The sequence below is a fragment of the Rhea pennata genome, chromosome 6 (assembly GCF_028389875.1).
Source record: "Rhea pennata isolate bPtePen1 chromosome 6, bPtePen1.pri, whole genome shotgun sequence".
In the NCBI taxonomy this organism is placed as follows: domain Eukaryota; kingdom Metazoa; phylum Chordata; class Aves; order Rheiformes; family Rheidae; genus Rhea; species Rhea pennata.
In genome coordinates this window covers 10,840,264-10,854,054 of record NC_084668.1, presented here as the reverse complement: position 1 = coordinate 10,854,054, position 13,791 = coordinate 10,840,264, and the positions used below count along the sequence as shown (strand labels likewise).

General features: G+C 48.8%; 1 protein-coding gene across 1 annotated transcript in view; it reads left to right on the top strand.

Moving 5' to 3' along the window:
- Positions 1–560: 560 nt before the first annotated feature.
- Positions 561–13,791, top strand: part of LOC134141758 (TGF-beta receptor type-2-like) — a 28,191-nt gene continuing 14,960 nt past the window's right edge. The window contains exon 1 of the mRNA XM_062578133.1: positions 561–736. Coding sequence (XP_062434117.1) covers positions 685–736 — 52 coding nt within the window. The 5' untranslated portion in view covers positions 561–684. The remainder of the gene's footprint in view (positions 737–13,791) is intronic.

Sequence of the window (13,791 nt, the reverse complement as noted above, 5' to 3'; positions counted from 1 at the left end):
CATTATTATTTTAGGCCCCGATTCAGGAAAACATACACGCATACATCTAAATCTTGCTGATTTGATGGGATGAAAGCGCCTACCTTAGGCTAAGCTCATACTGATGCGGTCTTTCTCAAAAGGCCCTAAATTTTCCAGTTGTGCCTATTAAAAACACAGCCCGTTGAAATGTACTTAAAAAATAGAGTTAATTTCTAAAAAGGGGAGGGAAAATTAGTGAATTAACAGCAGCCCAGCATATCGAAGCACAACCGCCTATGCTTTATTCGGACGAAAGAGGCAGGCGGCAGCGCCCATGAGTTTTTGATTAGCCGCCTGCAGCAGATGTCAGGTCCCCTCCAAAGATCCTTGGGCCGTTCGGAGCTGGGAGCTGCTCAGCGTTGTCATCAGGAAGAAAGAAAAGCAAAAAAAAGTAAAAAAAAAAAAAAAAAAAAAAAAAAAAAATCAAACACGCTCCTCGGAGCCAGGGCTCTTCCCCCGGCTCCCCCCCTCCCATATTTGTATATATTTCGGGAGGAGAGAGTTTGTGCATAAGCTGCAGTTCCTGGGCGGACCCCACGCGCAGCCGGGCTGGGAGCTGCCGGGGCGAAGCCGAAGCCGCCGCTCGGGGCTCGAGGGCCGCCCGCGCTGGGGGGACATGCAGCGCCCGCGGCCGTGAAGCCGGGCGCCCGCGCGAGCCGGAGGATGGGATCCGGGCAGAGAGCCGCTCTGCTTTCCCTGCTCCTGCTGTCCTCGGGTGAGTGGGGAAACGCTTCGCCTTAGGCAACGGACTCGGAGGGGAAGGGGTGTGTGTGTGTGGGGGGGGGGGGGCACTGATTTTTCCTGCCGCCGGCAAAATAAGCTAATCTTTGATTTCTCCCCCGATAGCGATTAGCCGGAGGGTTTGAAATAGCAGAGCATCTGGGGGCGACCGCTAGCCGCGGCGCTGCTCCGGCTGCGTGTTTCACCCCCAGCAAAGGGCGAGCGCTGGACCGGGTGGAGGTGGCTGCGCACTTGCAGATGTCAGCGTTTACCAAAAAAAAAAGTGTATATATATGTATGTATTTATATAAGTCAGCATTACTTATTGCAAGTTTTTATTTTATTGGGTGGGGGGATTAAAAGTGGCTGAAGTTCACCACTGAACGAGCTGGCTTCAGTGGTGTCCAGATGTGGTGAAGTTTGCAGCTCCGAGCTTTTATCAGCCCCAGTTTATGTGCTGAATTAATCAAACTATTAAAGAAGGAAAGAAGCAGGGAGAGGGGGAGGAGAGCTCTTTGCAACAACATCTGGTTATTCAGCAGCCCTTTCCAGCACTTACGTAAAGATTTCTTTGCAATAAGTGCTCTGTTTAGGTTTTGATAGCACTTCTTCAATACTGTAGATAAAATCCTCCAGCAGCACTTGAAAACGTGCCCATCCACAGTTTAAATTCTCTCATTTATATCTTGATGATTGTTTCATAACAGCAGATAGATCTGTATATAAGTGAGTGTTATATACATATCTCCTAAATATGTGTGCGCCTCTGTCTGTATATACAGTACCTACGTATGTGTATACACACATATATCCCTATATAGAATATATTTATCTATTTGCATGGACAGTGGGACTTTTTACAGTGAAATCTTTTGCAAACACAGACCCGTTCCTCTCAACACAGAAATTTCAATGCAACTGAAATTGCTTTTTTTGCCCAAAGCAAGGAAGTATTAGGATTCATCCAGGATTTTTGCACCCAAAAGAAGTAACCAGAGACAGGGATCTTCATCTACATTTGCTTTACATAGGTCCCCCTATCTACAGAAGTAGGAAATGAAAGTAGTTGATCAGTCAGCAATTTGTGCGAACGCAAATACAACTCTTAGTGCAACCGCTGAAGCAGAGAGCCCCAGATGAGAGGATTCAGAACATAAAGTCAGGCTGATTTTTGGAAAAAAAAAAGAAAAAAAAAGTTGCAGAAAAATGTAGTATTCACTATCATAGATAAAACCATGAAGAATGGTTGAAATGTAGGATGCTATACTGGCAACATTACCCTGCTAAATTAATCACATTTGAAGCAAAACTGAAGGAAATACTACAAGCCATTATTTAAAGCACAGGCTTGGGCCATTTTTTGGTAAGAAAGACGACCACTAATTATCCTTCAGAAATACCTAATTTTGGAGTTATTTAACTTATGGTTTCCTTTTCCTAAAAGGCAGGGTTTTAATCTGGAAGAAGCCAAACCAAAACATATCATGATTACTAAGTTCATCTGAAAGGTTACGTGAGCGATATGGTGACAAAATTTGTCTCGGTATGAGGAAAAGGGGGAAAAATAAAGTGCAGAGCAGGCTCTCTCTCACTAATCCAGCTCCCCGGTGACACATTTACATGGGCTACATCCAGCTCCCCCACGCGTGGCGTTAGAGACCGACCCGGCAGCACTCCGCAGACATTGCAAGTACCCAGCACGCCTGCTTTGCACTGACATTAAATGAGAAGGAACAGCAAGTTCCCTGAAATGACAGAAAATATGCATTCAATTATACTGAAAACAACAAATTCCACCACTCATCCAGCCTGGCTTTAAAGAGCAACAGCAGCAGTTTGGTGACAGCAGCAAAGTCGCTCCTCTTAGCGTAGAAATTTAAGTATTATCATAAGGGAAATGGCCTTGATTTTATCCCCGTTCTCCCAGAATAACTATGTCAGCACCAGCTGACCATCTTCAGGGACTTGGTTGTTCTCCCTGACAGTTTGCACCAGGGCAGGTGAGACCTGAATTTAGGCTCCATATGGCCTGTCTCTACCCCTGTAATCACTGCCAAGGTCATCAAACAGCATATCTGACCATTTTCATCCATCTGTGATGGAAAGACTGTGAGCTTAAAACCACACACACACACACACACACAGCTACTGGATTTCCATAATTCCATATTTCTCCCTGGTCAGCTCTCGAAAGGCATACTGGTGTTGCTTTGAAGTAACCATCAGCCTTAAATTCTCCCCCATGGCAGTGGCTGTCAGAGGGCAGCATTTCTACATTTCTTTCTCAGAAGAACAGGGAAGACAGGCAACTTCCCCGCCGTGTCCTAGCCCAGGAGCCGCTGCTGGAATGCAGCATTGCACTGGTGCTCATGCTGGAGAGGTTCTGGGGGAGCCTAGAGACTTTCAGTGTCCTTAGTTTATCCAAGAGAGACGTGGGAGGGGACCCAGGTATCATTTATGAAGAGCTCCCGGAGGAGTTTTCGGGCAGAGGGCTTCCTGTTCTATCAGACAAAGGCAAAGCAAGATTTGCATGCTGCACGCTGAAACCAGGCATTTGCATATCAGAACACGACACAGTAAAGTTGTTCCAGCAAACTCAGGACACAGTGATATTTTTGTTGCTGAAATCCTTCAGTGACTGCAAGACTATCTACCGAGAGTCCTGTGGCCCATTCAGAAGTCAGGGGCCTGCTATAGGGATTACTGTGTTGTACATACAGAAACACTCTGGCCTTCAAGTTTGTAACTAAGAATTTGTCTCCCTTGTGCTGAGTTGGAATCTCAAAAACCTCCCGCATGTTTCTGCCAATCAAAAATAGGGCTCAGGGCTGGCCATACAAGCATGGGAGTGAGCCACATCTAATCTCATAGGCGAGGAGGAAAAAGCTCCCCACATCTCACAGATGTTAGGACAACCGCAGAAACACAAGCACAGTGTCACTGGTGTGATGACAACTCTGGGGCCTGAAGCACCCAAGGAGCCCAGCAGGACACCCTTGGGCATCCCAGCTCCAGAAGAGGACATGAAACGCAAAATCCAGCAGGGTATATGGTGCTCATCAGGAGAAGGTTGTACCCCGTGGGATATGCTAGGGAGCCTGCCCAGAGACTGTAGAAGAACGTACACTCAAATTTTGGAGCGATACCTCCCATCTGCATGCCCAGAGCAGTGCCTGGGAAGGCACACACCTTATAGATGGGTATTTTAAAAAAAATACTGCCGCTTTGTCCATGAATCTGCTTTCCAGGGAGGGAGGAGGCACCAAAGGAGTTGACATTATCCTCACGTGAACCCATCCCATTTCGTTCCTGGTTCTCCAACACAGCCTCTGCCCAGCGCTGGATGGGAGCACCAGCCACATGGCCACTCGTCCTTGGGAAACTGTAGCCTGTCTGCCGACGGCTGCTGTCCCACCACTCGGTGCCTCTCACGGGGCCATCTTTTGGCGGACAGTGGCTATCTGAAGCCACGTGCTCCTTCCTGCTTATACAAACCAGCCCCTCTTCCCCCAGTGAGCCTCTTTGGCTAAACATATAGCGCATATATAATTCATAAATCACAACAGGGAGCTCCAGGGCTGTCAGCAAAACATCTCTGGCTTTTGATCTGCTCGAGAAATCCCTGACCTATCCCAGGCTCCTCAGGCAGCTCGTTCAAGACTTTGGCCTCTTATTCCGAAGGTCAGCAGAGCTCAAACCAGGGGCCGTGCTACCACCAAAACCCCAAGGGCCAAGGAGCTAACTGGGACTGCGCCATGGCGCAGGCGCAATTCAAGGGTGGGAACTCCCAGGTCAAAGCTGAGCTGACAAGAAGGAGAAAAGGCAGTGTCACCCCGTTTCACAGGCAGATATATCCTTTTGCAGCAAGGGGACCTCAGGGCGTGAGGCTCAGCCAGAGCAGCAAAGCCAAGACCTCCTCTCCCAAGCCGCTTGGTGCTCGTATGTGGGCCCCGTAAAGCCAGGCAGCAGGGCTGCTCGTGGCTGTCCTCCTTGAGAAGCACCACGCTTTGCTTCGCCTTTGTTTTAAAAGCCAAAATGCCAAGGAATAAATTTATAGCCCTCAAGACAGAGGGGGAAAAGGGCAAGAAAAAAAATCTTGGCAGCACAAGCCCAGAGACCCCTGCTGTGCTGCACCTATCAGAGCACCCAGGGAAGGCGATGGGCAGCTCTGGGTTCGCCTTTGTCTTTCCCCAAACCTGATACGATTTCAGCCGTTTGGCGTAAGTTAGACCGACTTCCAGGCTAAGAAAGCCAGTGGTGTACAGCTACGTCAAATGCGCAAAAGCAGGCATTTCCTCTCTCTTTACATCTTAAAACTTTGATCAGGTTTGAGGCAGGTTGGTCGCCACTAGAGCCGGTCAATTCTGTACCTCAGGGGTGAGTTTTGAGGGCAAAGACCTTTCTAAAAATAATGCCATAGAACTGAAAATTAAAAAGCGTCTTAAAAAAAATAAAATAAATCAAAGCTGATTTTTCCTGCTACTGCTGTTACCAATATTTGAAAATGATCACAAAGATACTTTTGTGAAAAGATAGTAGTAAAAGTATTCATCCAGCTGCATTTGTGACATTTGTTAGTTCTGCTAAAGGTGGAGACCTTAACAGATGTATCCAGCATACTCTCCAAGTACGAAGAAAGCAGTCATTGGCCTTAGAAGAAGATGACGGGGGCTTTTATTCTAAGGAAGTATTCAACTCTGTTGCCTATTCCCTACAGCTTTATATTGTTGCTTGTTTTGCTCCATCTAGTTTATTTCCTCAGGACACGTCTTCCTCTCCTCACAGCCATAACCCTCTGCAATAACGTTTGCTTTCTGTTGAGGGCTGCGGTGTTGTAGCTTGCCATAAACTGATGAACTCTCCCATGGATTGTCATGGTTTTGGGGAAGTGCAACATCTGATCTTATTTAAAAAGATTTTTTTTAAAAAGCAGTCCCACCAATGAGACAAAATGAGCAGCTCCCACACACTTTGCTCTGTTCAGAGCTAATGCTTAGCACCGCGTGCCAAGTGAAATCCTGGAAGAGGCCTCCATTTACGAGGGCGATAAAGCCACTGATGGCTGGCCGGCTTATCAGAGTTGCAGATTAGCACTATGTTATCGCGGTGTCAGACCCCAGCTGGGGGATAACACTTCCTTAGGGACCTTCAGAGACACTCGGGGAAGCAGAGGGGCAGCTCTGAGCTCTCTTGGCCCAGCTCAGATGCTCATCCTTGAATTCAGGGAAGACAGCTGTGGTCCTGCTTCCAGAAAGGATCCGTGAGGACCATCAGTGCCGTATTTCTTGCTCTTCCTTTGGTTTCTCTTTTTATTGCAGTCCATGTAGGGCTGAATTTTTCCTGCCAGCTGCTGGTAGCTGTCAGCATTTTCGGAGATGTGGGAGAGCCTGCTTATCTTGTAATCCCCTTCTGCAGCCCACACTCCCTCCAGTTATGCTGGTTCAGGACATACCCTTTCATGGAGCTGTACACTGCAATGTTTTGCTTCCCATTGATAAGCCAGGAACATGCCTGACAGACGACAGCTGATTTACACTAGAGCAAACGTGCCTCGTCTTTGGGGCAGTTAATGTCTCCAGCTGTACATTGCAATCTGCCAGCTTGCAATGAACTGAGGGATATTGCCCACATGGACTCCAGCAGTTCTTAAAAAAAAATATCTTAACTGAAGTGGTATTACCTTTGTCAAAAAAGGATTATTTACAGCTGGATTCAGGATTTAAAAAAGAAAAAAAAAAAAAAACTTTCAGCATTTGTAGTGTGCAATTTGTGGCTATTTGCAGAAACGAGCAGTACTGAGGAGCTGATTCGCAGCTCCAGCGGTGGCAGCTGCTGTGTGTCACTTTGCAGAGTCCTGTGCTCTGGTCTGATGGGACTCACAAAATGGTTGAAGCAGCACTGCACTGGACATGCTTTCCTTGGGCCTGCAGCAACACTCACCACGCTGCACGCAGCGACATTTTCCTGGCTCCATGGCATTAGCTCTGACCCAGTCCCAAACTCCAGGTGACACCAACTGACCTAGTTGCTTCCTCTGATCACTAGTAAGGCAGCTCCCTTCCCTAGTACGTGAGCATCTCCTAAACTTTTGAGTTTCCCCCCCAGCAGCCCTGTGAAGATGCTCCCTCTGGGATCAATAGCCTTTTCCTAGGTTTCTGATTCTGGGAGGCCTGAAAACACTCACTGAAGTCTCTGCCCTACTAGAGTTTTTTTCCCTTCTTTTCCTTTTCCCTCTCCTAAGGGCAACGATGGAAGACAGATTTTTATCCTGATCTTGTCTCACTTTGGCCATTCCCAAAGGAGATGGCATGACTGAGCTTTGTATTGCCCCAGTGCAAGCAGCATACACCCCGTTGGGAAGATCGTACTGCCAGTGCTATTTCATACTGCATCTGTCTCAGGATACCTAGGGCTGGTTTCCTCCTTTCCCAGCTTGACGTATCCTCATGTGTCAGACCAGCACACAGGCACCAATTCCGTCAAGAGCCGTGCACCTCTACGTGCATCTGGGCAGTCACCCAACTTTACCAAGTCAGGAGCTCAGACCTACTTCCACAAAGGGCCTCTGGTGTGACGTGACTACAGGTGCTCCCATGGTCGTTACGACTAAGAGCGGTATAGATTTTTCTTTAAAAATACTCCTTGGCTCATTGAATAATGTGTACCTGTGCCTTTTTGGCCCCTGCACAGAATGAGTTGCTGCTTACCCTCTGACAAGCATGTAACAGAGCTGATCACCAACTGATGCAGCTGAGACATGGCAAGAGAGATCTGTCCAGTGTTGCTCGATAACTTTCTGCCTGGGAGAATCTGAACAGTCAGGTGGAAGAAACAAGATCAGCTGCTGTCTTTCCACATAAAACATTTTTCCCATGGTAGATCTATCCCCAGATTAGCCCCAACCAGTCCACGATTGGGAACAAGGCCCTTCTTACAGTAGGGAGTGACGCACAGAGCCATAAGTGATGAGCAGTTGAATTAATCATCGTTCTTCAAATAGACCGAGGGGACAAACAGCCACAGAAACAAGACCGGGGATCCCCTGGGAGCTCAGTTCCTGCCATGTCTTTAGTATGTCAAAAGGCGCCCTGGGACGGTGGCAGAGCGCAGTCCCAGGCGTTCCCACCAGCTGCACAGAGCGTTGGCTTTGGGGCGCGCTCACCCCAGCACGCATCGACTCCAGTTTTGCACGTTTGCTCTTTGCAAAATAGCACAAGCACGTGCAGCACAAGCTTTTCCCGTTGCCCACAACGGGCTGCAGCTTGGAAGGAAGCTGTTGGTTACTCGGTGGCATTCAGATTGCAGCATGTTACAGGCAGCATCCCAGGGCAGGAAGCTGGGTTTAAAAAAAAGGCACTGCAAAATCAGGAGATCTCAGAGGGCAAGATAACAAGCTAAGGATCGATTTGTCTCAGTTTGCCCGTCCCTCCATGCTGAAGGAGCAGCTTGGCTCAGCCCTACGGCCACCGTGGCTCCCTCGAGCCGCGCTGCAAGCCTGCCCCACGCGAACGCTGCCGTCCTCGTGCGAGGCAGGACTCTTGCAGGGCATCTCACGACCACGCAAGCTCCCACGAGCAGAGAACAAGTAGCTCAGGCCCCACCAGCAGGACTCTTGCAGAGCAGTGGTCCCATTCCTGCAAAATCCTTACGGTCTGCTTTCAGACAGCATTGTATCCCCCTGGCAGGCTGCAATAGGTCCCTTTGTTTTAGCAAATTGGAGAAATATTCAGACCAAATTGAACCCCCCAACATACAATGCCTTTATGTAGATTATGGCACATTCTCAAGCTTCTTAAAATAGAGTTTTAAAAAGAGATCAAGAAAATGAAAGAGAAGAACACGCCAGCATATCTACCTCGTGCTTTAGGAAAAGGGAGAAAGGCGTAGTACCCGCGTCCAGGCTGCCCACAAGTTCAAGTTCACTCTGACAGCACTAATTGCTTAATTATTGTCAGATCCGGTCTAAACAAGGGCAGAGCTTGACTATACGTAATAATTTTAGCAGCTGAAAAGAACAGGCAGTGCTGGAACAACTCGATGACAGCACATGGATGGAGAATTAACAGCGCGACAAGCCCTAGGGCAGAAGCACACTATCTCTTGCAAGCCCTGCTTGCCTCAGGTAACCAAAATACTACAGAGGCAGAAGCCCCACAGCCTCACCAGTCACAAAACTCCGCAAAAGTTATTAAGAGCAGCTCCAGCCTAACGTCTCTGCGTTGGCTCATCACAGCCCCTCTACCAGATGGTAACTGGAACGGGCGCCAGAAATTTCAAGCGCTCCTCAGGAAGTTCATCTAAATCATCAGTAAACCCCTTCTACTTACAACAGAGTGAACCCAGTTGCCCAAATGTGACCCAGATAATGTTTCTGACATGTTTACCTGCTTGGATGATATCTTTAAATTTTGCTTCCATCTACTCACAAGGGTCCAGGATTCCTGCAGAGCCTGAAAAGTTTACACAAAACTAAATTCCACAGCATAATATGATAACAATAACAATATTTTTTTTAAAAAAAATCTCTATGCAGTACCATTACTTGTACTGAAGTAGTCAAGCCAGAGCAATATCTACAACCAACCTGCAGCTCACTTCCTTTCACTGTTAGGTTTATGGTCTCACCTGTAGTGGGTCTTCCTGCAAATGAGGTGCAAATAAGGGGCAAAAGCTGCAATTAAATAAACTAGATAAGACACAACTGTTGGTAGCTTCAGAGAAACAACAACAACAACAATAGTAATAGCAATAGCAATAGCAATAGCAATAGCAAGCTGTAAAAGCCAGTGTATGCCTTGCACTTACAGGTAGAAAGAACAAGACTAAGTTACGATCCTGTGTGACTTAAGCGACCTCTGCACTAGGGCCAACAGAGCCCTGAGGCTTCAAATGCTCCTGTGGACCGTATTTCTGCTGACTTCCGAGGGCTCAAGCATGCCCCCAGAACTGTCACCAAACCCTGCTGGTTTTAGGGCAGCTTTGCTGGCACAGCAGGTCCATACAAGCTGAGAAGCAGTTGCAACACCCGTGCGGAGCTGTGAATTTGCCCATGACCAACAGCCTTTTGGCCCCTTTTGTCCTGACCCATCCAGGGCCCTGGAGATCGCAGTCTCAGGTCACCACATGCATGTCAAAATTGCAAATGCTGACACTGTTACATGATCTGTGGGCTCAGAAAGGCCTAATTTGGCACTTGACTTGGACTTACTCTTGACCAAAAGCAAGTATATTAAGTGAAGCAGGTGCTTAGGTGCCTTGGGGAACCAGAGGGAAGTGTTAACACCACACAACAGGGTGTCCTCCCAGCCCTTAACTCTACTGGTGTTTAAGTACATTGACAAAACAGACCCAAAACACACGAAATAGTTTCAGCTGTTTCTGAATGTTTCAAAGATGCAGTGCAAAACTGTGTTGATAATCCTTTGCAATCCTTTGTAGCGCATGAAGGCAGTTCTCCCATGGTGTTGGGTCAGGTCTTAATGAACTTTGGGACCTCCAGGCTTTGTTCATTTTTTAAAACTTTAATGTCAGACTTTGTTTGTCCGGTAATTTTTATATTTAATAGAATTGTCCAACTGAAAGAGAACCATCAGCATAACACGTTTCAGGGAGTACCAGCAATCCATGAAGATGTTTAAAAGCACTGAAGTCAAATGAACTTTATTACCTTAATCATTTCATGCAGAGAGTAAACAGGATTTATTTATGAGGTCCTGGAGCATCCAGCAACCTGTGTTTCCATAACACTTCTTAACAAGTTGCGTTCAAGCCTGGACACAAGCTGCCCGTGTGGAGATGGGGAAAAATCCTTCAGGAATCGCTATGCATTTGGGAATGAGTTTCACTCCAGCCCCTTGAGAACATTGGCTTTCTACGGGTGTAAAATCAGCGGTGATTTCGTAGTGTACGGATGGCTTAGCCGGTTGCATAATGCTTAATAAATAGATCCAAGGGAAGTAATAGCAAACACATCATGCAGCTGGGGAGGAGGAACGGGGTCCTAGCTCGTGGCACCAAGCAGCTGGCGCACTTGGGCATTTTAATAAGCCTTGACAATAGCAATAGGTTACGGATGGGTTGGACAGACCTCTTGTAAAGATATATCTCACAGCAGAGGCATACCCTCAGGGCTCAGGTGCAGCTCCAGCCGCGAGGGCGACGCACAGGCCCACGTGGAAGTCGGCAAGTGGCCGAGCTCACGGGTCCGGCTCTATCTCTTGCTCTCGTAAAAGGTATTACTTCACCCTATAAATTTTCCTCAGGGCACTTTGTAAAATTGGAACAGTCCTGTAAACAGAAAGAGCGAGGTTCGACGATTGAATTATTTACTGCAGATTATTCCTGCGGTGGGAGAGGGGGCGTTTTGTTGGGACGTCGGCGCTTGTGGTCCCCGGGGGAGCGAGAAGGCGGGGAGCCGGTGTGGGAAGCAGCGGTGGGTCCAACACGAACCCTGGTGCTGCTTTGTGCAAAAAAGCAGGGTTGGCGTGCAAAACAGAGGCCCCAGGGCCCCGTATCTCCATGTTCGCCTGCTCCTGGCCTGGAGGAGCACGTGGTGCCTGGAGATGCTGCTTTGCGGGATGCCAAGGACTGTATGTAGGGTCCTGTATGCAAGGACCTATATGCAAGGACCTATATGCAAAACACCTACATGCAGGGACCTATATGCAAAGGACCTTTACGCCAGGACCTATATGCAAGGACCTATATGCAAAAGACCTATATGCAGGCCGTTCCCCCCACCCGTTGCTGCCCCGCGGCTGCACCAGGGACACCGCGGCTCATCCCACCTCTACCTTGCTGCTCGTAGACGGTGAGGGAGCAAAGCTGGGCACGGAGGGGTTAATGGCTACACGCTCGGCGCCCAGGCCAAGACTGTAAGTGACTCCCTATTGCTATTTTGAAAAAAAGGCTGCCTGGAAAGGGAAAGAAAAAAAAATTAGAAAGGAGGTTTACTTTACAGCCGTCCTTATTTCATCTGCAGAGTTTATACAATGGAAAATAAAAGCCAGGGTACGCAGCGGCGAATCATTTCTGTTTCCTTAACGGTATGGAAATCGTTTTGTTTTTATAGGGGAAAAACAAACGTGAACTTGGTGCATGTGTGTGCGCGCGCAGGCAATTCGCTTCGCTGCAAAGGGCAGAGCAGGGAAAGCCAGAAATAAAAAAAAAAAAATGACTCAGAGGCCGTAGGAGCTATGAGTCACTTGAGCTGTTGTTGTTTTTAAACGCAAGTGAGAGCGCGATATGGGCGATAATTACGGGCGCGAGCTCACCGGCATGGGCACCGTGCTAAACTTGAAAGGGATATTTTTCACAAAGGGAAAAATAATAATTAATAATAATAAGGGGTAGTTACCGGCCTGTTCGAAGAAGGTCCGGGTAGACCGGGCCGGGGCCGGGGCCCGCTCCTCGGCCGCCGCGGGCAGCGCGGGAACCCCGCCGCGGGAAGCGGCTCGGTCGTCGCGCGGCGGCCTCGCCGCGGGCAGCGGAGGAGCCGGCCCCGCTCCGGGCGGCGGGGGAACCGGCCTTCCCGTGGGCCGGACGCCAAGCTCACCGCGAACCCGCCTGCCGGCGGCTTCCGAGCGCCTTTCCGAGCGCCGCTTCACGGCGACGTTGACCAACCGTACTATCCACTGGCTCCCACCACCTCCTTATGGCTTCAATTTATTTTTGGACTACTCGGCCCCCTATTTAATTAGTTTATAGTTTGTTCCAAGTTTTGCTTATCCAGCTCTTTCCTTTTATTCGTTGTTTCTTTTTTCTTTCTTTTTTTTTTTTTTTTGAAGTTTGTATTTTGATGTTTAGCGTTTGCCTCGGCAACATCTGGAACCCCTTTGTGGAAGCGCGTTGTTACTTCTGCAGCTCGTGCAGCGTTATTAAATCATCTGAGCATTAATATTGGAACCGTTCATCTGGGTCCGATCAGGGCCGAGAGGAGCGATGTGGCCGGGGAATCGCACCTAGGAGCTAACGGCTCGAGGCCACACAGTCCCGCGGGCGCTCGCAGCGGGCTTCGCGTGCTCCTTTTCAGCTTACCCAGAGAAGAAGAAGAAGGGGAAACAAAAATAGATATTCCCCGGTCTGCCCTTTTGCTCCAGAGCAGATAAGAGTCACAGGCTGGACCCGTTCGGAGCAATTTGTCTCCGAAGAAGTTTGTCCGCTTACCGCCGCATTTCTGGATGGCGTTTAACCCGTTAGTCTGCGCCGACTCCTTTGCGCTGCAGGGCATGACTGCCGAGTTGACCCCCTCCGCACAAGCAGCTGCATCATGGTGACATTATTTTTTATATATATATATATACACACACATACATATAAAAAGAAAATTATGTAATTTATACATACATACATACATATATATATGTATGTATGTATGTATAAATTACATAATTTTCTTTTTTCTTTTTTTGAAGTTTGAAGCCCACGAGTCCTGCCCTGGCATAGCGCCACGGGGAGGCTGCGCTCCGGCGCAGGAACCCCAAACCACGGCGGTGGTTTCGGGTGCCAACCCTTGGAGGGAGCCGGGCCGCTGGGTCCGCTCGGGTCCCCCGAGAGAAACCTCATTAGCTGCAGCAGGGCCAGAGCAACCCCTTGAAGCGGGGCCCTTTGGTGGTGGGATGCTTGGCAGCGTCCTCACCCGTGCTGTTCCTAGAAGATGCTTTTAAGCCTCTTACGGGTCATTTGAAAAAAAATATATATATATTTTCCAGCACTGCGAGTCAGGAGGCCTCTCCTGCAGCGGGGCTCCCGAAGGGTGCGTTTCCACGCGCGGGGGCCTCCAGCAGCTCTTACGGCAGCTTCCCGCAGCGGCGAGGGGTGTGCAGTGCTCCCCCCCCCCGCGCCAACCGCTGGCCCCGCTTTGGGAAGCGGAGAAGTTGAAATCTTCACACCGGAGGAGTGAAATATCTCGGGAGCGGCAGCAGCTCTGGAGGCCCTGCGTGGTGGCCCCCAGGTCCAGGGAAGGCGGCAGGAGAAAGGAGCAGGCGCGAAGCTTCCCCGCAGTTACGTCCCTGCTGCTGAACGCAATACCGTTAATGCCAGAAAAGCCTG